This window comes from Alexandromys fortis, unplaced genomic scaffold, assembly GCF_014885135.2.
Source record: "Alexandromys fortis isolate MF-2015 unplaced genomic scaffold, M_Fortis_MF-2015_v1.1 scaffold_243, whole genome shotgun sequence".
Lineage (NCBI taxonomy): Eukaryota > Metazoa > Chordata > Mammalia > Rodentia > Cricetidae > Alexandromys > Alexandromys fortis.
Genome location: NW_026068121.1, coordinates 448,508 through 472,531, shown reverse-complemented (window position 1 = coordinate 472,531; position 24,024 = coordinate 448,508). Strand labels below are relative to the sequence as shown.

The following is a 24,024-nucleotide window of genomic DNA, read 5'->3' as shown; positions in this document are numbered from 1 at the left end:
CTGTCACCATCTAGTTCCCCAGGGCCTGAAGCACCCATCAGCAGTCTTGGCAGCAAGCCCCTTCCCCGTTACTTATCCATCTCGCCGACCGACTTGTCTCATTTTTAAGCATCAGAAAGCTGGGAATATTGCTCGGCAGCACAGGGCTGGCCAGGCTTGCTGAAGGCCCCATATTCTAGCCCCAGGAGAGCTAAGCAACGCCTGTGACACACACAGGAAGCCGCGAAAGTGGAGGAGTCCTCTGTCCCCTGCGCTGGGACAGCCTCCTTCTGTCCTGATAACACCTGCAGGATCCTGTGAGTGAACAGCCACTTGAGGCCACAGAGCCTGCTCTTCAGCCATAGACCACATAACTGGTGCCGGGGTGCAGGGGTCAGGGCAATCACTTAGCACACAAAAGCCCTGGTTTCCATCCCAGCACTGGAGGGGGGCAGGCAGAAGAATCAGGAGTTCAAGGCCATCCTGACATAAAACGAACCATCGGAAAAATAGAATAAACACATTTATTTTACTCTATGTGTGTGAGTGGTCTGTGCACCACATGCGTGCCTGGTGCCTCCAGAGGCCAGAAGAGGATGTTGGATCCCCTGGATATGGCGTTAGATTATAAACTGACATGTGGGTTCTGGGACTCAAACCTGGGTCCTCTGCAAGAGCAGCCAGTGCCTTTAATTGTTGAGTCATCTCTCCAGACCCCACAATAAAATATTTTTAAGCAGGTGGTGGTGGCGCACACTTGGAAGGCAGAGGCAGGCGGATCTCTGTGAGTTCAAAACCACCCTGGTCTATATAGCGAGTTCTATCACAGGCTCCAAAGCTACAGAGAAACCCTGTCTTGAAAAAAAAAATTAAACTTAAACTATAAACTGAAGTAAAATAAGTTACAAAACGAAAAATAATCAACAAGTTTAAAAATTGAAACTATTAAAGATAATCTTACAAAATAAAACACAGTCAAACCCCATGCTGCCTGAAAGGTCGAGACCTGAAGTCAATTTAAATAAGATATAAATGTAAAAATACCGGAATAGCTTGTGCACCCTAATTACAATGACGTCAGGCATTTTTATATGGGGAACCCGAATTTGAGCCGGAAAAAGGCCGATGTTACCCCTGCAGCACTGACACGAATTTTCTCCATTCATCCGAGGCCGCCAATCAGAGGCGCCGTCTGGAATCACGTGCCGAGTTGTGACCCCCCCCCCCCGCCCCAACACGGCGGCCAGAGCTGCGACGTGTGCGTCACTGTATCGCGACAACGCGTCCGGCGCAGGACGCTCCACATGTCCCTCGCCGCGCCCCGTCGGCGGGCGCCTGCGCAGTGGCCCGGAACCAAGATGGCGACGCCCAGTGGAGCCCTCTGGACCGCGCTGCTCCTGGTGACCGCGGCACTGGCGTTGGCGGGCGCCGTGTCCGAGCCCACCACCGTGCCGTTTGACGTGAGGCCCGGAGGCGTCGTCCATTCCTTTTCCCAGGACGTAGGGCCCGGGGTGAGTGCCGAGCCTCCCTCGGGGGCATCGCCGACCGGGCACTGCCGGGATTGGACGAAGCCAGTACCGGTTCGTCCCGGCGTCCGTCGGAATGGCAGGGGCGGGGTTACCCGGAGACCGGCTACTCAAAGGGGCGTGGCTGCCGCCGCCGCCGCCTGTCAAGCACTTCCTACCTACACGCACCCTTCCCTCGTCCAGCACATTCTAAAAAACGGGATTCTGGGTGGTGAGAGCCGTGGGTCTCAAGAGACTTCACTTCGCTATGCAGGTCCCCGAGAGGGTTGCTCGTGAGCTCGGACCAGAAAGGAATTACCCCAGGCCTTACACGGGTCCGGCCACTCCGATTTCCCTGTGACAGCTATGTCCCTGGTGACCATTTCCTGAGAACATTCTTATTTTTTGTTTTTGTTTTTTTGAGACAAGGTTTCTCTGTAGCTTTGAAGCCTGTCCTGGAACTAGCTCTGTATACCAGGTTGCCCTCGAACTAACAGAGATCTGCCTGCCTCTGCCTCCTGAGTGCTGTGGTTAAAGGCGTGGACTACCACAGCCCGACTTGAGAACACTCTTGTAGCCCAGAGCTTCCTGGCAGGATTGTGTTGCAGGAAGGAAGTAACACAGGCTCCAGTGTCTTAGGCACTCCCAGGTACTGAATCAAAGACTGCTGAAGGCCACGTGACCTTCCCAGGAAACACCCCCCCCCCAGGGATTATGCAAACTTCTTTTTCTTTTCTATGTACTGAGACAGAACCTAGGGTCTCACACAGGCTAGGATTCTACCCAGCTTCAGCCAGAGCTCTACTGCAGATGTACGTCCAAGGCCTCTCTCTACTGTTTTACCTTCGGTCACCAAGACCGGCCTTCATCTTGCAGTTCTCCCGCCTTGGCTTCCTTGGTTGCTGTTAAACCCGGAGAGGGAGCATTCTGACAGCCATCTGATTAAAGCAAGCTATATTTAAAAGTGCACAAGGGACTGACTGGCCAGCAACTGCCTTCCCCTCCCTGGCTTTTGAGGTCCTTTTTTTTTTATAGAGAAGCATTAGGATTTATAGAAAACAGCTGTTGAGATAATTGAGGCACTTGGGGATCGAGGTAGACCAATGTGAGAACACACTGTGTGGAAAGAGAGTTGCCACAGGCGGTCAGGAGTTCAGCAAGGCAGAGGAGGTCAGAAGTTCAGCATAGGTTGAAAAGCGTGTTTCCCAGGATACATTTGGCTTAGGAAACAGAGATTTATGCCTGTAAGGCATGGAGACTTAATAACAGTTCGGTCAACGTGACTCCTATTTGGTTTCACCTTCGCTGAGGTGATGGGCATGCAGCCCCACGCCCAGCATGCTGGGGTCTTGATTCTGCGCAGTGAGACACCGGCTCTTGAGCCTCCTTCTCTTTCTCTTTTCCAGGGCAAGTTTACATGTACATTCACATATGCTTCCCAAGGAGGGACCAATGAGGTGAGTCACTCGGGGTCTCAGGCAGCTGGTGTCGGGACGTGGCCTCTTTCACGTGTGGGCGTGTTCTTGGCAATCAGCACAGAGACAGTGCAGGCTCAGTGCATTTTCTTTCTTTTTGAATCTTTTTTCCCCAAAACAGGGTTTCTCTGTAGCTTTGGGGCCCCGTCCTAGAACTCTCTCTGTAGACTAGACTGGCTTTGAACTCAGAGATCCGCCTGCCTGTGCCTCCTGAGTGCTGGGATTAAAGGTGTGCGCCACCACTGCCCAGCATTCTTTTTGAATTTTGGAAAAGATTTATTATTTTTTTAGTATGTATGGGTATTGTGCCTGCATGGTGTCTATGTACCACATATGTGCTTGGTGCCCGTGGAGACCGCAAGTGGGAGACACGGCTCCTGGACCTGAAGGTACAAACAGCTGTGCACCGCCATGGCGTGTTGGCAGAGCAGCCAGTCCTCTTAGCCTCGGAGCCACCTCCCAGCCCTGTGTTGTGCATAGGCAGGGTCACTTTCATGTTTTCCAGGCTGACCTCAGTCTTTGGGCACTCCCCTGCCTCCCATCTCGCAGGAGTTGACTGACAGCCTTGAGCTGCCATTCCTGTGAGACTCTTCCTCACTCCAGAAAAGAGGTAGCTTGTCAGTCCGTCATTCGTGGTTCAGAGTCCAGGATGACCCCTCGTGTGCTACGTGAAGGAGCAGTCAGGGCATCCCCACTGCATCCTGTCCCAGTCCCTGCGGGTGAGCCCAGTTACCACTGCAGGAGGGTGGGGGAAGCCTGTGGTGCTCCTGGCTGCACTGGAGCTGCCTCCCTCCCACTGCAGCAAGGACAGCAGAGCTCAGTGTTGTAGCCGAAAGCACTGGATTCTCAGTCACAAGAGCCTGAAAGGACCCCAGGCTGCCTTGGCTTTTGCCTCATGGAGCCAGTGACGTACAGTGCCAGTCCCTGACTATTGACCCGTGTGTGATCGGTGACCACTGTGGTTCTATTGACCCGTGTGTGATCGGTGACCACTGTGGTTCTATTGACCCGTGTGTGATCGGTGACCACTGTGGTTCTATTGATCCGTGTGTGATCGGTGACCACTGTGGTTCTATTGACCCATGTGTTATCGGTGAACACTGTGGTTCTATTGATACTGATCCATGTGTGATCGGTGAACACTGTGATTCTATTGATATTGATCCGTGTGTGATCGGTGAGCACTGTGGTTCTATTGATATTGATTCGTGTGTGATCGGTGAGCACTGTGGTTCTATTGATCCCTGTGTGATCGGTGAGCACTGTGGTTCTATTGATCCCTGTTTGATCAGTGAGCACTGTGGTTTTTATTTGTCAATTTGTTTTTGTCAAATTTGTTGGTGCTTTTTGACAGAATCTTATCATGTATCCCTGCTCCACCTGCCTCAGTGTCCTGAGTGCTAGATGACAGTGTCACTACCCGTGGGCAGTGGGATCTTTGTTATTTCAAGATGGTCTTTGCTTGCCGGGCGGTGGTGGCGCACGCCTTTAATCCCAGCACTTGGGAGGCGGAGGCAGGCGGATCTCTGGGAGTTCAAGACCAGCCTGGTCTACAAGAGCTAGTTCCAGGACAGGCTCCAAAAAAAAAAGATGGTCTGTGCCTTAGGAGGCTTGCCTGAGCGGTCAGCCTGGGACAGTCCTCAGGGCAGCCTGTGAGCTGGCAAGGGGGCAAACTCCCAGCAAGACCATCCCCCTACCGTAGAATGCAGGATGGTACAGCAGCATAGGGAGCATTAAGGCCAATCACCATGCAGTTAGATGCCTGTGCACCATGGGGGCCAGAGCCGGTCATTTACGGGACATAGTGGTGGCTACGGTACCTTGCACATGAGTGTTCTGTGCAAAGCTTTCCATGAGGCCAGCCAGTGAGTGGAAGTGGCTCAGTGTCCATGGACGGACGGGCATGCACAGCCCAGCACCTGTGAGCAGCGTTGAGCACGGACAGGGATAGCAGCCCTGCTTGTGACGTGGAGTGCGTTGAGCATGGATATAACAAGTGAGAGTAAAGGAGAGAGAGGCTGCAGAAGGCCTACACCTTCAGCCAGGTGCTCGTGGTACCCAGCAGAGGCCAGAAGGGAGTGTCTGACTCCCAGGACCAGGTATGGAGGGTTGTGCACTGCCATGTGGATGCTGGAAATTGAACCCAGGTCCTCTACAAAAGCAGCCAGTGCTCTAACCACTGAGCTGTCTCTACAGACCTTCAGTCAGTAACAAACTAGCAGTGGGTGCAAGATGGCCGTCAGCTGGCGTCTGCTAGCAGCCCCACAACAAGCATCCGGCCTCTTTCCCGCTGTAGGCACGATTTAAAAACACATAGTTTTTAACATGTATATATAGTAAGGTTTGTGAATGTGTACACGTATGTGTGTTGCCCACTGAGATTCCCTAGAGCTGGAGTTACGAGTGGTTGTGGACTATGCTGTGGGTGCTGGGGACTGAACCTGGGTGTCCTAGTCAGGGTTTCTATTGCCATGACAAAACACCATGGGTTTATGGGTTTATTCGGCTTACACTGCCACACTGCCATTCACCATTAAAGGAAGTCACACAGGGCAGTAACGCGGAGGCGGAGCGGGTGCTGCTCACTGGCTTGCTCCCCATGGCTTGTTCAGCCTGCTTTTTTTTTTTTTTTAAAGATTTATTTATTTATTATGTATACAACATTCTGCCTCGATGTATGCCTGCACGCCAGAGGAGGGCGCCAGATATCAATACAGATGGTTGTGAGCCACCATGTGGTTGCTGGGAATTGAACTCTGAACCTCTGGAAGAGCAGCCAGTGCTCTTAACCTCTGAGCCATCTCTCCAGCCCTCAGCCTGCTTTCTTATAGAACCCAGTACCACCAGCCTGGGATGGCACCTCCACAGTGGGCTGGACCCTCCCCGTCAGTCACTGATTAAGAAAACGCCCTACAGGCTGGCTGCAGCAAGATCTTCTGGAAGCGTTTTCTCAGTCGAGGCTCCTTTCTCTCTGGTAGCTCCAGCTTGTGTCAAGTTCACATGAAACGAACCAGGACAGCAGGTCCTCAGGACAGCGTCTGTGTGGCTAGCTGCTCAGCAGGCTTCAGTCATCTCGGCTGTTCTGCTCTAGCCTTTGCTGCCGGCTACAGGCTGGGACCAGCGCTCCCCCAAAACCTTGGAAACAAATGCAGATCCCACTTCAGAGCCAGCTTCAGGGAGCTCAAGGGACAAATGACAATGACAATTTCCATTACATGGAGTGGAGCGTGGCCTGACCTGCCACGGCCAGACGGAACCTCAGAAACACTGCGCTCAATGAGGAAGTGGATGTACTGGGACCTGGAGGGAGCTAGGGGGAGCTGAGCACCAGGCTTTCCTTGTCACTGATGGGGCAGAGGGTCTGACGTGTGGTGGTGAGGGCTGCACCATGGACCTGGCCTCACTGATAGCGTTTTAACGTGAATGGTCCCGGGAAAGGAAAATTCCCACTTTATTTTGTCAGTGGGTTTAGGGGTTGGCTGTGCCTGAGATTAAATGAATATAAGAAGGGCCAGTAGCAGGTGGGTGACAGCACTCTGCGCTGAGGCAGGAGGATCAGGAATTCAAAGTCACTGTCAAGAATACCCTGGGCTACAGGAGACCCTGTTCTAATGGAAAAGCAAGGCATGGACCTCTTAGCGGCATTTCTCGGATGGGATGGGCTGTTTCTGGGCACAGAGGCTCTGGAGTAGCCTGTCAGTTCTGGATTAGTCTGTCTGTGGACTGACCCAGAGCCAGCAGTTTGACCCTGGCGTGAGTGCAGTTGGGGCTCACGGCTTACCGAAAGGCAGAATGTAGCCAAGCGGCCACAGGGTCCCCTTGTAATTGATGTAAACATGGCCTGCCTTAGCATTGGAAAACCTCTTCTTTGAAGCCATGGAGAGCAGTAATGGGAGCCCCAGGGCTGGGGATACTTGCTGTGAGAACTAGTTGGCTAGGGTTTTTGTTGTTGTGATTTAATTTTAGTTGTTTTATGTGTATGGTGTTTTGCTTGCATGGATGCCTGTGCACCAGCTGCATATCCTGATGTGTGTGGAGACCAAAAAAAGGCATCAGGTCCCCTGTAACGAGTTACAGGTGGCTGTGAGCCTCCGTGTGGTTCTGCAACAAAACCTGTGTCCTCTGGAAGAGTGGCCTGCGCTCTTCGGTGCAGAGCCGTCTCAGCCCTGGCTGCTATGGGTCGTTGTTTGAAACAGGCTTTCATAGTGTAGTCCTGGCTGGCCTTGGACTTACAGTGTAGCCCAGGCTGGCCTTGAACTCACAGAGCTATCTGCCTCTGGCTCCTGAATGCACTACTGTGCCTGTATTGTTTTTGTTTTTTTGCAACAGGGTGTCTCATGTAGCCCAGGCTAGCTTCCTATGTAGCCAAGGCTAACTCCTGATTGTCTCGGGTGCTGGGGTGACAGACATGCTCCACTGTGCCCTGTTTCTGGGGATGGAGCCAGGGCCCCATGCTAGACACTGACCCACAGGCCCCAACCCTTATCTAGTTTTTAGACAGGATCTCACTGTTGCTAAGCTGGGAGCCATTCTCAGGGTGTCGTCCTTTATGGGGAAAAAAGTGACATAGGCAGTGTCTTGATCCACTGTAGGGCAGCGTGTGGCGGCCTTGCAGAGAGGCCCACCTGTCCTTGCTCAACAAGCCTATCCTCTCTCCCCAGCAATGGCAGATGAGCCTGGGGACAAGCGAAGACAGTCAGCACTTCACTTGTACCATCTGGAGGTGAGCCGCAGCCACTGCGTATGTGCGGGTGGATGGGGGTGTCCTGCAGACACTGTGTATGTGCGGGTGGATGGGGGTGTCCTGCAGACACTGTGTATGTGTGGGTGGATGGGGGTGTCCTGCAGACACTGTGTATGTGCGGGTGGATGGGGGTGTCCTGCAGACACTGTGTATGTGCGGGTGGATGGGGGTGTCCTGCAGACACTGTGTATGTGCGGGTGGATGGGGGTGTCCTGCAGACACTGTGTATGTGTGGGTGGATGGGGGTGTCCTGCAGACACTGTGCGTGTGCATTCCACATTTGATTCAGGACAAGTAAGGAACAGACTGGAGAGTGGCCCTGTGACCTTGGGGAAGCTGCCAGTATGTGTATTAACACCGCAGCACCAGGAAGGGGATGGGAGGAGGGCAGAGAGCTGGGAGTTAGGTCACAGGGCAGGAAATCACCACAGTGCTTTTTGGCAAATTTTAAAAATTGAGATAGAGCCCTGCCTTCTGTGATGTACAGTCAGCTGCTGTTTCTCTTAATCACCAGCTCTGGGAGGCAGAGGCAAGGGGATCAGGAGCTCAAGGCTAGCCTTGGCCAGCTTGGGCTACCAGATACCTCATCTCTCCTACCCCAGGGGCTATCCCCCTCCCCGTCATCCCCAGCACACACAGAGCTCCTTCCCATCTCTGACTTCACCTTCCTGGAGATTCCTACCATGGAGTCCCACGTCATCAGGCTCTTTCTGGGGCCTCGACTGGGTCCCACCAGCATTGACTGTCTCCCTACAGGCCTCAGGGGAAGTCCTACCTGTACTTCACACAGTTCAAGGCCGAGGTCCGGGGTGCTGAGATCGAGTATGCCATGGCCTACGTGAGTGCCAGTCTCGGGGACCTGAGGACAGAAGGGGTCTCCAATACCATTCACTGCAAGGGACTCAGCCATCCCACTGACCCCAGGGCTCCCACATGAGTTGGGGCCCTCAGCAGAAGGCCTACAATGTGGGCTTCTGGCCCATCCCTCTACATAGACCTCCTTTGCCCCAGGAGGCCAGAAAAATGGGGAGGTTGGCAGTAGAGGCACCCTGTGGAAAAATGGGAGGAGCCAGGGTGGAGCAGGGTAGCCTCGGTCTTCTCCTGTCCCTCAAGTCAGCCAGTGACAGGCTCAGCATACCAGAGCCGTGTAGCAGCCTCCTCAGGAGTGTTACTGGGAGCCCAGGTGACACTGAGGCTGTTACCTGTGAGCTGACCCTCCTGGGATCCCTGCTGGGAATGCCTGGCTTTAGATCACAGAGCTCAGGAGACAAACCAAGGGGACTCGAGGGATTTCCTCTATGTGTGTCTACTGAAGTGTCCTGTTCTCTTTCAGTCCAAAGCTGCGTTTGAGAGAGAGAGTGATGTCCCCCTTAAAAACGAGGAATTTGAAGTGGCCAAGACAGCAGGTAGGTGAAGATGGGACCCAGCAGGCGGAAGGCATGCAGCTCCTGGCAGGGGGCCTCACACTACGCTGCGGATGGGCGGTGGGCTAAAGAGAAGCCTCTTGCAGCGTGGACCCTGTGCCGCAGCTGTGCCAGTCGATTTAGCTGGCGACATCCTAGATCCTCACCTGCACTGGTCTGCCTCTGCGGCAGCGGGTCCAAGGCGGCTGCTGTAGAAAGCAGAGCTCCCCAGTCTGGAGTGTCAGGCTCTGAGGACCTGGTGATGGAGACACTGGCAGAGCCCAGGGAAGTGGGTCCATGTCCTCAAAAGGACTTATGGGGGTCCTCCTTGGCCACGCCCCTAGCTCCCCACTGGGGGGTTCTAGGTGGGGCTCCAGAGTAGCTACATTGGCAAGCCTGTCCCAGTGCCTGGCTCTGCAGTTTTCCACTTTCATTCCTCTCCCGCCCTGCCGTGCCCTCTGCTGGCACTGCCCCAATTCCAGCATTTCATGTGGCATCTTGTCAGGGCCCAAATGTGCTTGTGTCTTGCAGTGTCTCACAGGCCTGGGGCCTTCAAGTCTGAGCTCTCCAAGCTTGTGATCGTAGCCAAGGCAGCACGCTCGGAGCTGTGACCCCCGCCTGCCTGGGCGACTGCCCACTACTTGTCTGGGATGCTGGTGTTGCCCTGTCTGCAGCTCACGCTGCAGCACTGCTGAACTCTGAGCCTGTCACCCATCTCCCCAGGTGCAGGGCATGCTGGGGGCCCGGGGGAGGGGGCCTGGCTTTGCGCAAGTCAGGTGTGGTTCCCCCTCTAAGCTGCAGGTGAGCACCCCATCCCCGGGACTGTTTCTTACCCACCCAAGGCACCTCCATTCAAAAGGAGGGGAAGAGACGGAGCAAATAAACCAATAAACACCACCCCAGCTGGGGCTCTCTGGGCTCAGGACTCAAGCCTGGATTCCACTGCCTTCCACGGTAGCAGCAGCAGGCTCAGCAGACACAGCAGGCATGTGTCTCCCCCAAGAGCGACTATCACATGGCCCCCAGCCCTTCATGGGGGATTTTGTGTCTGTGTCATTTCTGTGCCCACGGAGGCCAGAATAGGGTTTCGGGTCCCCTGGATCTAGAATCACAGGTGATTGTGAGCTGCCTGTGGGTGCTGGGAATCGAACCTAGGTCCTCTGCAAGAGCAGCCAGTGCTGTTGAGCCACCTTCCCAGCCACAGTAAATCATTAGAAACAAAAATAACCTGCAGCCAGAGAAACCTACGTAAGCTGAAAGGTTTTCAGAGGGGTCCCTTGGCCCCCCAGCTTTGACCTTGGTCCTGACCTCTGGCCAAACACCATGTGAGAGTCTGGGGCTGCCAGGCAGGCCTGTACCTGACACAGGCCTGTAGGGTGCTGCGGTCCCCCATTGTTTAGGGGTGGCGTCCCATAGTGTGGACTAAGCAGCCTCCTGCTGCCCTCAGTTTCAAGGAGGGGACCCTCTGTGAATGGGAGGCTAGCCTGGGCTATATAGTAAGTTCCAGGATAGCTCAGACTGTACAGTGGAACCCTGCTTCAATACAGGGGAGCTGACCTTTAGGACACTGAGTTTCCGAAACTGAGGACTTCCCATGCTGCATGTGCCCCGGAAGGACATAGCCATCAGCGTTGTCTGAGGGGCCCGAGGCTCGGGGCTCCAATACCTGGGTGTAGGTGATATAGTCCTAGCCTCATGCCCTTAGGTGTGAAAGGACCCAGGGATGAAGTGAGGTTACTGACTGCCTGGCTCACCCCATGTACCTTTGAGGGTCCCCAGCTGTTAGCAAGAATACAGAGCAGTTAGAACTGGGTGCCGGGACACAATGGCCCTTTAATGTTTAATCTTAAATTTCTGAGGAAAAATTTTGTGATGCTCAGCACGAACCTAGTGCCTCAAACACAGGAGGTCAGTGAGGCCACCAGCCTGTGTGGAACCTGGTCGGGGAGGGGCTGGCAGGGGAGGAGCTGCCTCCTTAGGGCCTCTGACATAGACTCTGGGTAGCAGGCATGGCAGCAAGCACCTTTACCCATGTCACCAGCCACACGGTGGCACCTTTAAATATTTTTTCTAGCATAGGCCTGTGATCCCAAGCATTCAAGCAGTTGAGGCAGGAGGATTGTGTCACCCTGAGAATCTAAACGTAAAAAGGAAATAAGGTTAGCTTGATGGCCGAGGCTCCGTATGGCATACCAAACCCAGTGGCACAAAATAATAAAGGATTATGTCCTGGTGTGCTCTGGCTTTCCTTTTCATCTCACCCTTAGGAACACAGCCCTGCAAATCTCAGTCTGTTCCCCTCATTGGTCCATCTGGTCAGCATGAGGGTTTCATCTGGGGACAGCGGCATGCATATTGGTGTCCCACTTTCAAGATCTGGCCCAGGGCCTCAAGTGAGACGAGTTCCCCTGTGGAGTTGGTGTGAGAGAGGGAGGCTTCCAGGACCTGACCCCTTGCTGCCCCGTGGGCTGGGGCCCCAGAGCTGGCAGGAGCTGGGATGCCAGCTCTAGGGATGCTGAGGCTAGTCCGGGCTATAGGGTAAGATACTGTTTTGAAAACAACAAATATTAACAATCAGTAGTTGTTGATAGAATCTCTGTGTTGGCCACGTTTGAAACACTAATAAAGCCTTTGTGACCCCCAGCCAGGCCCCACAGGATACAGGTGGTAAACTTTGTCCTAAATACTCACAACTGTGGGTGTTGTGTTCTCCCCATCTCCCAGATCACCTTCACACCTGCAGCATTGCACAACCCCGGCAAGTGCAGACGCACTGTCCTCACTGTCTCGGGTCTCCCACCTGGGGCATTGCTACCCCTGGCCACATCCCACCCCTCACTGGTGATTCTAGAGAACTAACCCACACCTCAGCTGTGCACACACGTTACTGAAGCCTGACCACCTTTCCAAGGATAAAAGTCTGTCTCATAGTGACCATAAGGTTAAGCTAGGTATTACGTCATGCTCCTACATGTGTGGTCAGGGTTGGTTACAAGTCCTGGCTGTCATACAAAGAGATAAGGTGGGTTTGTTTCCCAAATACGGCATTATAATTTAACACAGACATGTATCTCCAGCAGCCCTGCCCTGCTGAAGCTGGGGACAGCTTCTGAGGTCGCCAGGCTCCTCCCTCCCAGTGAGGACTCCAGCTTTCCCACCAGCTCAGTCGCTCCTTGCTGACTGGTTCTCTGCTTCCACTGTGTGGTTTTGGGGATTGAGCCACCTCAGGGACGGTTTCTTCCTGCTCTTAGATGCTGGGTGCAGTCTCCAGATGGGGTCTCCTCCAGATCCCAACACGGAAGTGTGCTCATCCCCAGCCCACATGGCGGGCTGGGATCCCTTCAACCCTAGACTGGTGCCAGGGCTTGAACTCCATTTCCTAAAGCGAGTCACATTGGGAGGCCCTGAGAGTTAGGAAACGAACATAAACATTGGGGGGGGGGGGGCAGGGAGCAGGGCTTGAGGAGTACAATTTTTACTCTCGAGTCTCCATGACCTTATCTGAAAGAATGACAGTGCCCAACAATGAGATGGTGGAGCACACCGGTGACCCCAGCACTCAGGAGGCAGCGGGAGCAGCATCAGTTCAAGGTCAGCCTCGTCCCCGTAGAGTCTGGGGTCATGCTGGGCTACAAGACAGCTTCTCGGAAGTAGAAAGGAGCAAAGCTGGGACGAACACTGATGTTCTGGAGAGGTCTCCGGCCAGGTCAGATGCCGCCCTCGTCCAACATCCTTCCAAGGCCGTCGCAGATGCGGCGCAGGTGGCTCCTATACGGCTCCGCTGGGCCGTACAGCGCGGCCAGGAAGTCGCCGTTGGCAAAGTGGCCGAAGACATGGTTGATGCGGCCGTGGGACTTGGCGGTGAGATGAGAGCCGGTGGCCTGGTGCAGCAGGTCCCGGCACTCCAGCAGCCCCGCGGCCAGCACGCGCCGGTCGAAGGTGAAGTCCACTTGGTGGAAGCTGAGGGCCGTCATGGCCAGGCTGCGCATGCGGCCCTGGAACCTTCGCAGCTGGGCCAGCTCGTCGCCGTCCAGCTGACCCGCCCGCAGCAGCACGGCCAGCTTCACGGCCACCTTCACCAGATTCTTTACCACCCTCTGTGCCTCCTTCCGGCTGCGGGTGAACTCCTTGGTGGCCTGGTACAGTTCGTCCAGGATCTCGCTGCTGGTGTCGTCCGCAAACACCGCCACCATGGCCTTAGAGGCCATCTTGCTGAGCACTTTCTTCTGGGCCTGCAGGGCCAGGCTCTTCGTGCTGAAGGTGTCCATGGCCCTGTGGGATGAGACACAGCGTTTAGGTCCAGGGAATGCTTGTGGCTCGGCACCACCCCTACCAGCTCGCCAGATGAGACTGTTCCCTTGCTGGACGTTGAAGACATTTGAGCCGACAAGCAGGTGCAAGCAGTTCTAGAATTTTCCCCAACAGAAGTACTCAACACAACTGAGACTTCTCATGCCTCTTACCTAATAAACTCCTACACACCTCCCAGTGCCCAGAGCCCCTGACTCCCGTTGGGTACTCCCTCTGAGCCACACAGGGCTGGACGGCTGCGACCACCCCCTCCACCCCCGAAACACAGAGGGAAGTCAGGGCCTGACCCCTCTTCTGCTGTGTTTCCGGGGACCCCTGGCCTCTCCGGAAGTGCCAAGGGACACACAGAGGCTGTATTGAGACCAGGATCTGGGCCTTGGTGGGCCATGCTTCATGGCCAGGCCAGCAGTGCCCACCCTCCAGCCCACTCACCCCGATTCCCCTACAAAGCCGGCTTTTGTGTGAACCCAGACTCCAGGCAGCCCCCACTCTCACCATCCTCTCCTTGGCCTTAGCGGTCAGGGGCACAAGGATGGCTGGGCAGCTTCCCTGCCCCCCCCCCCCCGCGTTCAACACCCCCGCGGTGTACTGGCCAGGGCCCGGACAGGGCTGTTGACACAGGGCGCCCGCCATGTGAACCCATTTCGTCACTTGGGCCAACGTCATTCTGCAAAGAGCACAGCCTTCCTGAGTGGCCTGGGCGGAGAATGCACAATGGTGGGTGAAATCTGTCCCATCAAAGTCCACTCACACAGCAGGAGAGGACGGTCAGTCCCCACGTGGCCCCACACCTGATTGCTCCTGTCTCCTCCTTGGTGTCTGATCCTGTCTCCTCCTTGGTGTCTGAGGGCACCACACACACCAGACACGGCACACCTGCCTCCCCAGCACTTGGAGGCCAAGGGGTGGGCGGGGGGAGGATCGGAGGTTCAAGGTCAGCCTCTCAGCCACTGACTCTCCTGTGCAGGCCAGGACTGGAGGCCCAGGGGCTGTTTCCTAATTGATACTAGACAAAGGGGAACTCTCAGTAACAAAGTCTGGAGTCTCTGTTTGGTTTGGGGGCTGTGTGACTCCAGAGGAGTGCTGACCCTCTCTGGGCCTTGCTTTCCCCATGGACAAAGCCAAATTGAACTCCTTGGCCCAGGAGTGAAGCTGAGAGCGTGGACGGACTTCCGCAAGACTGGCGAGGCACAGCTGTGGCCTATCCTGGCCATTCCTATTGAGCCGCCACCTGGGGCAGCCAGCTGCTGGCCTCCACTTCCTGTTCTGAAACCCATTGTCCTGACCGACCAGGATGTCCCTGTCTTCCTGCATAAGGGGCCTGAGTGTGGCCATGTGAGGCCTTCATGGCAGGGACTTTCCCAGGGATGAGGTGCTGTGGCCTTGGTCCCTGACGCCCCCCCAACAGTGCCACAGCACCCAAAGTCTGGAGTTAAAGAGCCCAGGCTACCCTCTAGAACTCGGCCCCACACTCATGCAGTCACTCAACTGCCTGGTGGGTATTTATGGAGCACCAGTTGTATACCCAACACCAGGGCACAGAAGTGATGCAAGGAGACCCTGTCTCTGCATCCCCGGTGCCCCGGTTCTGCCCTCTTCTGGTTATACATGAACTCGGGACCCTCTTGTGCCTGGAGTTGACCCCTCCACCCCTTAATTCATTTCTTATGTATTTTCATTTTTTCCCCTTTTTCCAGGCAGGGTCTCATATCACACAGCCTGACCTTTGACTCGGTCATAATCCTCCTGCCTCAGCCTCCCGACTATGAGATGACAGGTGTGTGTCACCTGTGACTGGCTGGAACCCCAAAATCATCCTGAAGAGGCCTTGTGAACCAGAAATGCAAGAAACCAATAAACAGGGAGAAAAAAAAGCAAAAATTGGGCCTGGGGATGGGAAAAGCTTGGAGCAAGGGCCACAGAAAGGCCAGTTGTCGGCAGCCTTTGGAGCCTCAGGACAGGAGGGACAGATTGGAGGGAGGGGACAGTAGTGGGAGGTGCATGCGCAAAGGACCCAGGGCAGGGCCACATTGTTCACCACAGGTCACCACAGGTCACCCCAGGTCACCACAGCCCCTCTCCCTGCGGGACAACAGCCTAAGTCCAAAACAGAGCCCCAGGTCCTCTCCTGGGCCCTGGACTGCATCTTAGTCTTGATGGGTTTTTAAAGCTTTTGTGATGTTTGAGACAAGGTCTCTACGTGTAGCCCAGGCTATCCTGGAACTCATCTGGGTCTTCCTGCCTCTGCCTCCTGAGTGCTGGGGTTAAAGCTGGCTGCTGCCACTGTCTGGCTACCTTAGACTTCTCATCTGCTGCCAAGCCCTACTTGAGTTTTGTACTCTGAACCCCATCAGTTCCGGCAGCTGCTGGCACTCCACAACAGCTCCCAATATTCCTCCAAGTGCCAGGCTCCCTGCTGGGGACCTTGGCTTAGGTGAGACCTTCCCTTTGGGTGGGGACAGATGTAGCCTGGTGTCTGGCTCTGAACTCAGAGATCAACCCGGCCCCTGCAACGAGGCCAAGCCACAGGGCCTTTGCGTGACTGCGGTGACTTCTGGAAGCCGGAGGCCTTTCTGAGCCTAAAGCTCCAGGCTCAGAAGCACTTCCTTGACCCACTTCCTGCTAGTTCTTTCCCCCCAGTTTTTTGGTTGCTTGTCTTTGGGTTTTGTTTTTTTGAACCAGGCTGACCTGATCCTGCCCCTGCCTCCTGAGTGCTGGGATGAAAGGCGTGTGCTGCCATGCCTGCTGTATATGGTGCTGGGGGTGGCACAGCTCTGATCTGTGGGTACAGGAGGGAGGGGAGAGGCTGGAGGGATAGGAGGCAGGTCTTGGCGGGGAGCACGGGGCATACAGCTGGTGCTCAATAAATGTGTTTGCAGTGATTAATCTATTCCTGAATGCTAAGTGGGCTGTGGAGAACTCTGGAAAGAGAGGTGTGGAAAGGCAGGTGGACCCCAGTGACTGGAGGTTCAAACCAGGGTGACCCACATGTGTCTCCCATACCCATTTCCCCCCTTGGCCCACCCAAGCACAGTCCGGGGAGCCCAAGGTTGGCCTAGAGCACCCACATCACTTCCGAGGTATCTTGGTAGCCTTGGGACCTTGGGACTTCGCTACACCCAGTCAAGTGTCCTCAGAGACTGCTGAGCGGGTAAAGTCTTGCTGTAAACATATGGACCTGAGGGCCTGGCGGTGGTGGCGCACGCCTTTAATCCCAGCACTTGGGAGGCAGAGGCAGGCAGATCTCTGTGAGTTCGAGACCAGCCTGGTCTACAAGAGCTAGTTCCAGGCAGGCTCCAAAACCACAGTGCTGTGCCAGAAACCTCCAGATTAGGCTACAGTGCTAGTTCTGAGTCTTGTGAGAACCAGCTCTGTAAATTAGACAAGTCATTTGTCTGGGGTTCAGTTTCCTGTCTGTAAAGAACAGATAGTAATATCTGTCACGCCTGCTTGCCAGGGTTGCAGTAGGCTCGAATGAGGTAATAATGTCAACTTCTTCCATAAACCTGGGCTGTAAATGTGCCCTTGGTAAATTGTACTGTCTGCTGAATATACTCTTTACTGCATTTTAAATTAAGACAAAGAAAGATGGGGTTCATTTGCATTGAAACCTAATTCACACACACTTTNGAAAAACCAAAAAAAAAAAAAAAAAAAAAAAATATGGACCTGAGTTCTCAAGTCCTGACAGAAAAACCAGTGTGGAAAGCTGGGCAATGGTGACACACACCTTTAATCCTGGCACTCTGGAGGCAGAGGAAGGCGGATCTCTATGAATTTGAGGCCAGCCTGGGCTATAGAGTGAGTTCCAGGACATTCAGAGAAACCCTGTCTCGGAAAAAAAAAAAAACAAACAAACAAAAACAAGACAAAACAAAAAACCAAAACAAAACCCAGGTGGGATGACCCTGCTGTAAGCCCACAATGGGGATCCCTGGCTCACTGGCCCTCAGGGATTCTCAGACAACAAGCCGCAACAGCTGGGGGCACCTGGACTCCACTCTCCACAGAGGCACACTGGCAGCCTTGCCAGGATGACCCCTGGAGCCAGAGCCTGCTGGGCCTCACGAAATAGTTCCTGTCACATCAAGTTCTAATGAACAAACAAATGTGATCTATGTCACCCTTTGTGACATTCGCCCGCAGGTGCCACTCACACCCCAACCTCAGAACCTCCTTGAATGCCCTCTGGCTCCCAGGAAGGCAGCTCTGAGGCCAGGCAGTTGGAGAGCAAGTGAGCGTGGTCCCTCTCATCCCAGCAGGAGGATGTCTGTGGAGGCCAGCCCAGGCTACAGAGTGAGTTCCAGGACACCCTGGGCTACACATCGACATCCCCAAGCCCAGAATAAAAAGTCTTCATTGCAAATGCTGAGACACCCCCGTCCTCATGCCTCACCCCTTTCTCACACCCCCCACTTGCTTGTGGCGCCTGACGTTCCTTGCTCACTGCCCTGACTTGATTGTGTAAGTGATGTCTCCTCTCATACCTCACACGCAATCGATCCTTTGAATCCCCAGAGGTGGGTGGGCCCTTGTTCCTGGGCACAGCTGACACCATTTCCCTCCCCAGTCCCCAGGCCCCGTCTCCATGGTGGCCACAGCCAGCCACACAGTAACCAAGCCAGGCTTCTGCAAAGGTCTGAGGATCTTTGTGGGGTCCTTGCAGTCACAGTGGCCACAGGAGGCACATGAAGCTGGGGAGCCCCTGTGCCATTTCCAACAGACTCAGGACAAACATGGACACAGGCCACAGCCAGGCCATGGGGTGTCTACGCTGTCAGTCACTGTGTGTGGTGCTGGGGACTGACGACCTCCACTGTGCACCCAGCCCAGAAGCCAGGCCTGGCCACCAAGTCCCAAGGACACTCCTGTCCCCACCCCTATCATGAGATCACATTTGCCAGCCCTCAGTCCTGGCTTCTCTGTAGGATTCCTGAGTTTCGAACTCAGGTCTTCAGGCTTAGACAGCAAACACTTCACGTGCCAGGCCTCTCTCCACCTTACACATGCTTTTGCTTCTCTCTCCTCACCCCTTGTTTTGTTTTGAGACAGGGTCTTTCTATGTACACCAGGCAGGCTGACTTCCCCTGCCTCTGTCTCCCCGAGTGCTGGGATCAAAGGCCTGCACCATCACACCCAACCTAACCTTTGAATCCTTGTTTTGTTTTGTTTTTGTTTTTTTTCTGTGTGTTTTTATTGGGGTTTATCATGGGTGGGAACCATCACCATCAATCTTAAGAGCTTCATTGAAACTGAAAAGTTTCTGCACCTCATGAGCCTCTCCAATCAGACCAAATCAACCCGAAATATAGATACAACACTCCCGGATGATTTTCCAGCCTCCCAGGGAGGAGACAGAAAAGAAAGACCCGAAAACCACGTGTCTGTTTGGGGGGGGCAGTTTAAATACCCTGTGGGAGTAACCTTGAGCATCTCTGAGGGAGGGGTCATCATTTGGCAGGCTTTCTGAGATGTAGTAGGGTTTGGAGAGAGATGGGAGAGGGGGCTTGGGGTGGAGCTTCCACCAGAATGCTCCAGACTCTTTGGGTATGTATGCCAGGGGCTGGGATGAAGCTTCTCCAGAACAGAAATAGCATCTGCACTCCATAAAGTGCACTTATATTTTTAGCTCATATTTAGCCCAGGCTATCCCCTCACTATATAAAGCTGACGTTGAACTCCTGGTCCTCCTGCCTCTGCCTCTCTAGCTCGGCTGACAGATGGGTGCCACCACCTGACAACTTTACTTATGATCTGGTTTGCATTCTGTCAACATGGCAGTGGATAAGGGTGATTGCCACCAAGTCCGACAGCCTGAGTTCGATCTCTGAGACCTACACCGTGGTAAGAGAATCGACTCCCATGAGTTATCATCTGACCTCTAACCCATGCGCCCTGGCTTACACACACACTGTAAATAAATGTAATAAATAATAAATACAACACGATTTACTTAGCTGGAAGCACTCACTCCTTGACTTTTAATCTGGGTTTAACAACCAGATGGCAAAATTCCCAAAACCCAGCAGCAGCTCTCCTAAGACCGACGCTGCCGCCCGCCCCTGGGCAGCCCCCGGTCTCATGAATTCTTTATGTCCCACACGCAGCTCACCAATAATTGATGTCACCAAGCCCGCCATTCTCTTTCTCCGCCCTCGCTGACTGCCCCAGGATGGCTGGGACGAGGCCCCATGTCACCCAGGCCCCCCAGTCTGTCCCAAAGCATTGTCACCTGTTGGGGACTCCACCTGCAAACAGCACCCTTAGCATCAGGACTGGGAGGAGGAAGCTTCCCTGGTGGGAAAGACACTGGGGGTTCTCAAATAGGGTCCCCACAATGATGCCACCCCAAGAATGGGTAGGGGAGACCTGGGAGGCAAGACATGTCCTGAAGAAATGGGGGTTGAGAGCCAGCAACGTGGCTCAGCAGGTAAAGGCACTTTCTGTCAAGTCAGACAACCTGAGTTCGAGCCCAGGACCCACTCAGTGAAGGAGAGCCAGTTGTCTACTCCACATGCACAAAGAAGAATAAATTAATATATTTTCAAGAGACTGTCACAGAGCCACAGGGGCATGGACCCTGCTTCAGCTTCCACACAGGGACAGGGCTTCTTTAGGGTCAGAGTTTGAGATAAGGACTCACTCTGTAGGCCAAGCTAGCTTCAGATTTACTGTGATCCTCACGCCTCAGCCTCCAGATATTTTCCACCGCTCCCAGCATCCACTCAGGGTTTTAACCAGGGAAATATGACAGTGTGTGCATTCGTCCCCAGACTGTACCAGCTCCCTCCATTTCCCAAGGCTCCCAGCTTCCACGCAGCTTCCTCTCACCCTCGCCAGGATTCCCGAAATGCCAGAGGCTCCCACCTCCCTCACTGCTGGGGCCCAAGTCCTGAGAATCCTGCCTCCCTCTCCCTCTGCTGCAGCCACGGGCCTCCTCCATGCTCCTCCCAGTTCCTCATCTTATGGTTACAGTTATTTCTCAGGACAGGATCCAGCTCCAACTGTGAGGCAGAGGAGGGTGGGCACTGGACCAGCTTGGATACTGCTGTGTTCTGGTGCCACGAGGCACCATACTTAACCTCCCCTCCGTCTTCAGGAACTGCTTGTCAAGTGACTAAGTAACCTCTCATGGTCATGACAAAAGGAGAAACTGAGGAAGGGGCCTGGGAGCTGATAGATATTCGCAGAGCAACACCGAGTCAGGAGTGGGATATGAGTCCAGCCCCCAAGGAGCTCATTTCACACAGGGTCACTCTAAAATCGGAGGGGCCTACTGACTCAGTCTGAGAACCTTCCAGAAGCCGTGTGCCCCATCAGCCCTTCCATGGTGCCTTTGGGGAGGATTGTGGAAGCCCCCAGCCTGCAGAGCACCCTCTGGAGGGTCCCCGATGGGTAAACAGAGGCTTGGGAACTCAAAGCAACCACCTGGTGGGACAATGCAGAATTTCTGGGGAAAGTGGACTCACCGAATCCCTAGATAAAAGTTCACCCTCCTCAAGTCTCCAGTGAGTCCTGGGTGGCACCGGACTCAGCAGGTGGCATGCACCCCTGCAGCCATGACGATTTGGCCTTGAAGTAGGCTGAGTCCCCTCATACTGAGTCAGTATACTGAATCATTAAATCGGTAATCATTGTGGGCTGGGTCCTCGCTTGCCCAGTGCTCAGAGGGTAAAATGAGCACAAGTGTCTTGTGTCCCTTTCCCCTCAAAATCCAGCCCTGGCCCAGCACAGGTGTTGGGTGCCAATGCTCTTTGTTCTGTGATAGTCCCCACGGCCCCGCCCCATCCCTCCCAGTCACCCACGTCCTAGGTGCGGTCCAGACCATGAACTTGTTATGTTTCAAAATTGGCGCCTGTGTTGCTCGGCTGTGGCTGTATGAGCAAAGGTCCCGAGACTGGACGGTCCGTGTGGGGAAGGAGCAGCCACTCTCAAGTCCCAGGATGGGAAAACAGGAAGTTTGGTACACAAAGCCCACATTCCTGTTTTTCTTTGTTTGTTGTTATCACAGGGTCTCACTTCACAGTCATGACTAGCCTGGAACTCACTGTGCAGGCCTCAAACTCACAGACATTCACCTGCCTCCGTTCCAAGAGCTAGGACGAAAGCCACGCACCCCAAACCTTGGTTCATGTGGCCATGGGGCTGGTACCCAGGGCCTCCTGCTCAGTAGAACACTCCACCCACCAGGCCACACGCCAGTCTCCACTTGGTTTTAGATGTGGCCTCCCTGTGTAGCCCACCTTGGCTCTGCCTCCATGGGTTTTGTCTTTGCTTTAATCCTCCCAGAAGCCTTTAGTCCCAAGGAGTCATGACACAACTATCTCAAGTCACAGACAGGGAAACTGAGGCTTATAATTAAGTTACTGTTCAGGGAAGTCAGGTTTGTGTGAGCCATGTTCTGACCCCTAGGCAGGCTTCCAGAGGCTCTGCAGCCTGGAGCAGGGGAAGTGTCTCAGGAGCCTGTGTACAGTTTGGCCCTCACCCTGTCCTGCTCCAGACTGGCCACTCAAAAAGGTAAAAAGCCACATTCGGGTTCCCTCTGTCTACACATCCCTGGTCAACCACAGGCTACTTTCTGAGCCTCAGTTTACCCTCCAGGCCTCTACTGGAAGAGCCAGGAGGTCACAGACCTGGGTCAAGTCACCTGCCAATTATATGACGGGGATTGCTCCAGTTCCCAGCTGGTAAAACAGAGTCCCAAGGCTCAGGGCGACGGGAAGCTCCTAGTCTGGATGATGGGGGCTCAGGTGGGGTCCCTGTACCAGCCAGAGCCACAGTGGGATCTGGCCGACCACCGCCGGGAATACCCAGGCCGTTCTGGAGTCGGGCTGCACACCTGTACAGGGCGAGGTCCACCATGTCCCCTTGAGAAGGGATACTAGGACCATTACAGCAGCCTGCTCACACAGCCAGGCACAGGTATAGAGGGAAACTGAGGCCGGGATGCACCTAGGAAAGTGTGGGGATAAGAGGGGACAGCAAGGACCCAGGATGGACGGGTGCGAGGACCCGGATCACTCACCTGCTCCTCAGGATCCGTCTGGCTGTCACTTTTGTGCAAGCGCCTCTGTGGGGCGGGAGCCGCTGGTCGACCGACGCGAGCGGGCTGCTGAGCAGGGGCCGCGCCCCCTGGTATAGACACGCCCCCGCAGAGAACAAGCCACGCCCCTGCAGGCGCTCACTGGCTCAACGAATAGGAGCGCACGGGCGGTGTACGAAGGGGCCAGTGGCAGCAGAGCAGGCCTCGGCCGCGGGGGTGGGCGCGTGGCGGGGGCGTGACCTGCGGCTTTAGGGGGATTCCTCCGGAATAGCGCAGCAGCAGCACCGGACGCCGAGGCGAGGGCGGCGCAGGGGGGTTCCGTGGCGGGAACGGGGCGCGGGGGGGTGGTGAGAGGAAGGAGACTCAGGCAGAGAAAAATGGGGTACGTGTGCACCCCGCCAGAGATCCGACCGGACACAGAATAGAGACGCGCTCCCGCGAGGCACCAAAAGACACATGGACCCTTCCGGGCTGGTCTCAGTTTACCCACTGAGTAGTTAGAACCCCCGTGACAAATGAACCCCGACATTTGTCTTGGGACATCTTTGGGATTCACGAGTCTAGTGAAGAACCCCCTTCGGTGGGTGTCGCTGGGATAAGGGGGACACTCCAATAGTCTCGCTCCTGGTAGCCTCCCTGGAGGACGCAGCTGCGTGTCCTGGGAACTCAACCTGGGAGTGGCTCCCACACCCCCATCACCTCCCACCCTCCCCCCAAATCCGCATCCCCCGTCTGCATTTCCTGTGCCTGGACGGCTCAGTCAGCACTAGAAAGGTCTCAGCGCCATCGCCCTCTCCAGGAAGCCTCGTAGATGCTTGCTGTCTGCATCCTGACCTCCCCTGGCACGGGCCTTAAGACCCCAAAATAAATACAGTCTTTATATTATGAGAGATAGAAACCGAGGCCCAGAGAGGGCAAGCGACTTGCCTGGAGCAGCACTGACCCAAGATTTCAGATTGTCTGTGCTCTCCAATGTGTGGGGCCAAGAACTTGTTTTCAGTAGCCATCCGGGCTCTGCAGGGGGCTGTACAGGGATGTTGAGCACCGTTCACCTCACTCACTTCCTGTAGGGAGCTCCCACTGTGTGGCAGCCACAGACAACCCCAAATACTCAGATTTTATTTTCTTTCTTTTCTTTCTTTCTCTCTCTCTCTCTCTCTCTCTCTCTCTCTCTCTCTCTCTCTCTCTCTCTCTCTCTCTCTTTCTTTCTTTCGTATTTTTGCGAGACATGGTATCTCTGTAGCTTTGGAGCCTGTCCTGGAACTAGCTCTGTAGACCAGGCTGGGCTCGAACTCACGGAGATCTGCCTGTCTCTGCCTTCCCGGTGCTGGGATTAAAGGTGTGCTCCATCCACTATAGCCTAGCTTGCTCTAGATTTTCATAGCCCAGACCTCCAAGTACGAACCAGGGCAGCTAGTGCGGGGGTCGTCATTGAAGCAGTTTTTTTGGCACCTGGTTGCCAGAGAGCCGTGATTTAGCAAGTCTCAGTCTGGAAAACCCACAGACAGTCTGGGTGTGACGAAGTCGGGCTCAAACCCGGCTGTGGGTTGCTCAAGTGGAGCAA

At 54.7% G+C, this 24,024-nt stretch overlaps 2 protein-coding genes across 7 annotated transcripts; one reads left to right on the top strand and one right to left on the bottom strand.

Moving 5' to 3' along the window:
* Positions 1 to 1,294: 1,294 nt before the first annotated feature.
* Positions 1,295 to 10,031, top strand: Mydgf (myeloid derived growth factor). The gene is made up of 6 exons (XM_050125189.1): positions 1,295 to 1,490; positions 2,891 to 2,941; positions 7,621 to 7,682; positions 8,460 to 8,541; positions 9,037 to 9,109; positions 9,638 to 10,031. Exons 1-6 carry the CDS (start codon positions 1,338 to 1,340, stop codon positions 9,715 to 9,717), a joined length of 501 nt encoding a protein of 166 aa, XP_049981146.1. The 5' UTR covers positions 1,295 to 1,337; the 3' UTR covers positions 9,718 to 10,031.
* Positions 4,545 to 22,564, bottom strand: Tnfaip8l1 (TNF alpha induced protein 8 like 1). 6 transcript variants are annotated; one of them, XR_007589174.1, is made up of 3 exons: positions 13,913 to 14,049; positions 12,172 to 13,378; positions 4,545 to 6,094 (listed from the first exon to the last, which is right to left on the bottom strand). XR_007589174.1 is itself a non-coding variant. In XM_050125190.1 (2 exons), the coding sequence occupies exon 2, from the start codon at positions 13,372 to 13,374 to the stop codon at positions 12,814 to 12,816; it is 561 nt and encodes a 186-aa protein (XP_049981147.1). In that variant the 5' UTR covers positions 13,375 to 13,378; positions 22,443 to 22,564; the 3' UTR covers positions 10,916 to 12,813. The 6 variants fall into 6 exon arrangements, 4 of the variants coding, with proteins under 4 accessions (XP_049981147.1, XP_049981150.1, XP_049981149.1 ...); XR_007589173.1 differs by lacking the exon at positions 4,545 to 6,094 and adding an exon at positions 8,478 to 8,562; XM_050125190.1 differs by lacking the exons at positions 4,545 to 6,094; positions 13,913 to 14,049 and adding an exon at positions 22,443 to 22,564 and having other exon boundaries at positions 10,916 to 13,378.
* Between the last annotated feature and the right edge of the window lie 1,460 nt (positions 22,565 to 24,024).

What these genes read in the sequence shown, in the direction of transcription:
- Mydgf (XM_050125189.1), top strand. Translation starts at nt 1,338, where the DNA reads ATGGCGACGCCCAGTGGAGCCCTCTGGACCGCGCTGCTCCTGGTGACC. An exon ending in TCGAGTATGCCATGGCCTAC is followed by an intron (nt 8,542 to 9,036) that starts GTGAGTGCCAGT and finishes GTTCTCTTTCAG; the next exon opens with TCCAAAGCTGCGTTTGAGAG. An exon ending in TGAAGTGGCCAAGACAGCAG is followed by an intron (nt 9,110 to 9,637) that starts GTAGGTGAAGAT and finishes TGTGTCTTGCAG; the next exon opens with TGTCTCACAGGCCTGGGGCC.
- Tnfaip8l1 (XM_050125190.1), bottom strand. Translation starts at nt 13,374, where the DNA reads ATGGACACCTTCAGCACGAAGAGCCTGGCCCTGCAGGCCCAGAAGAAA.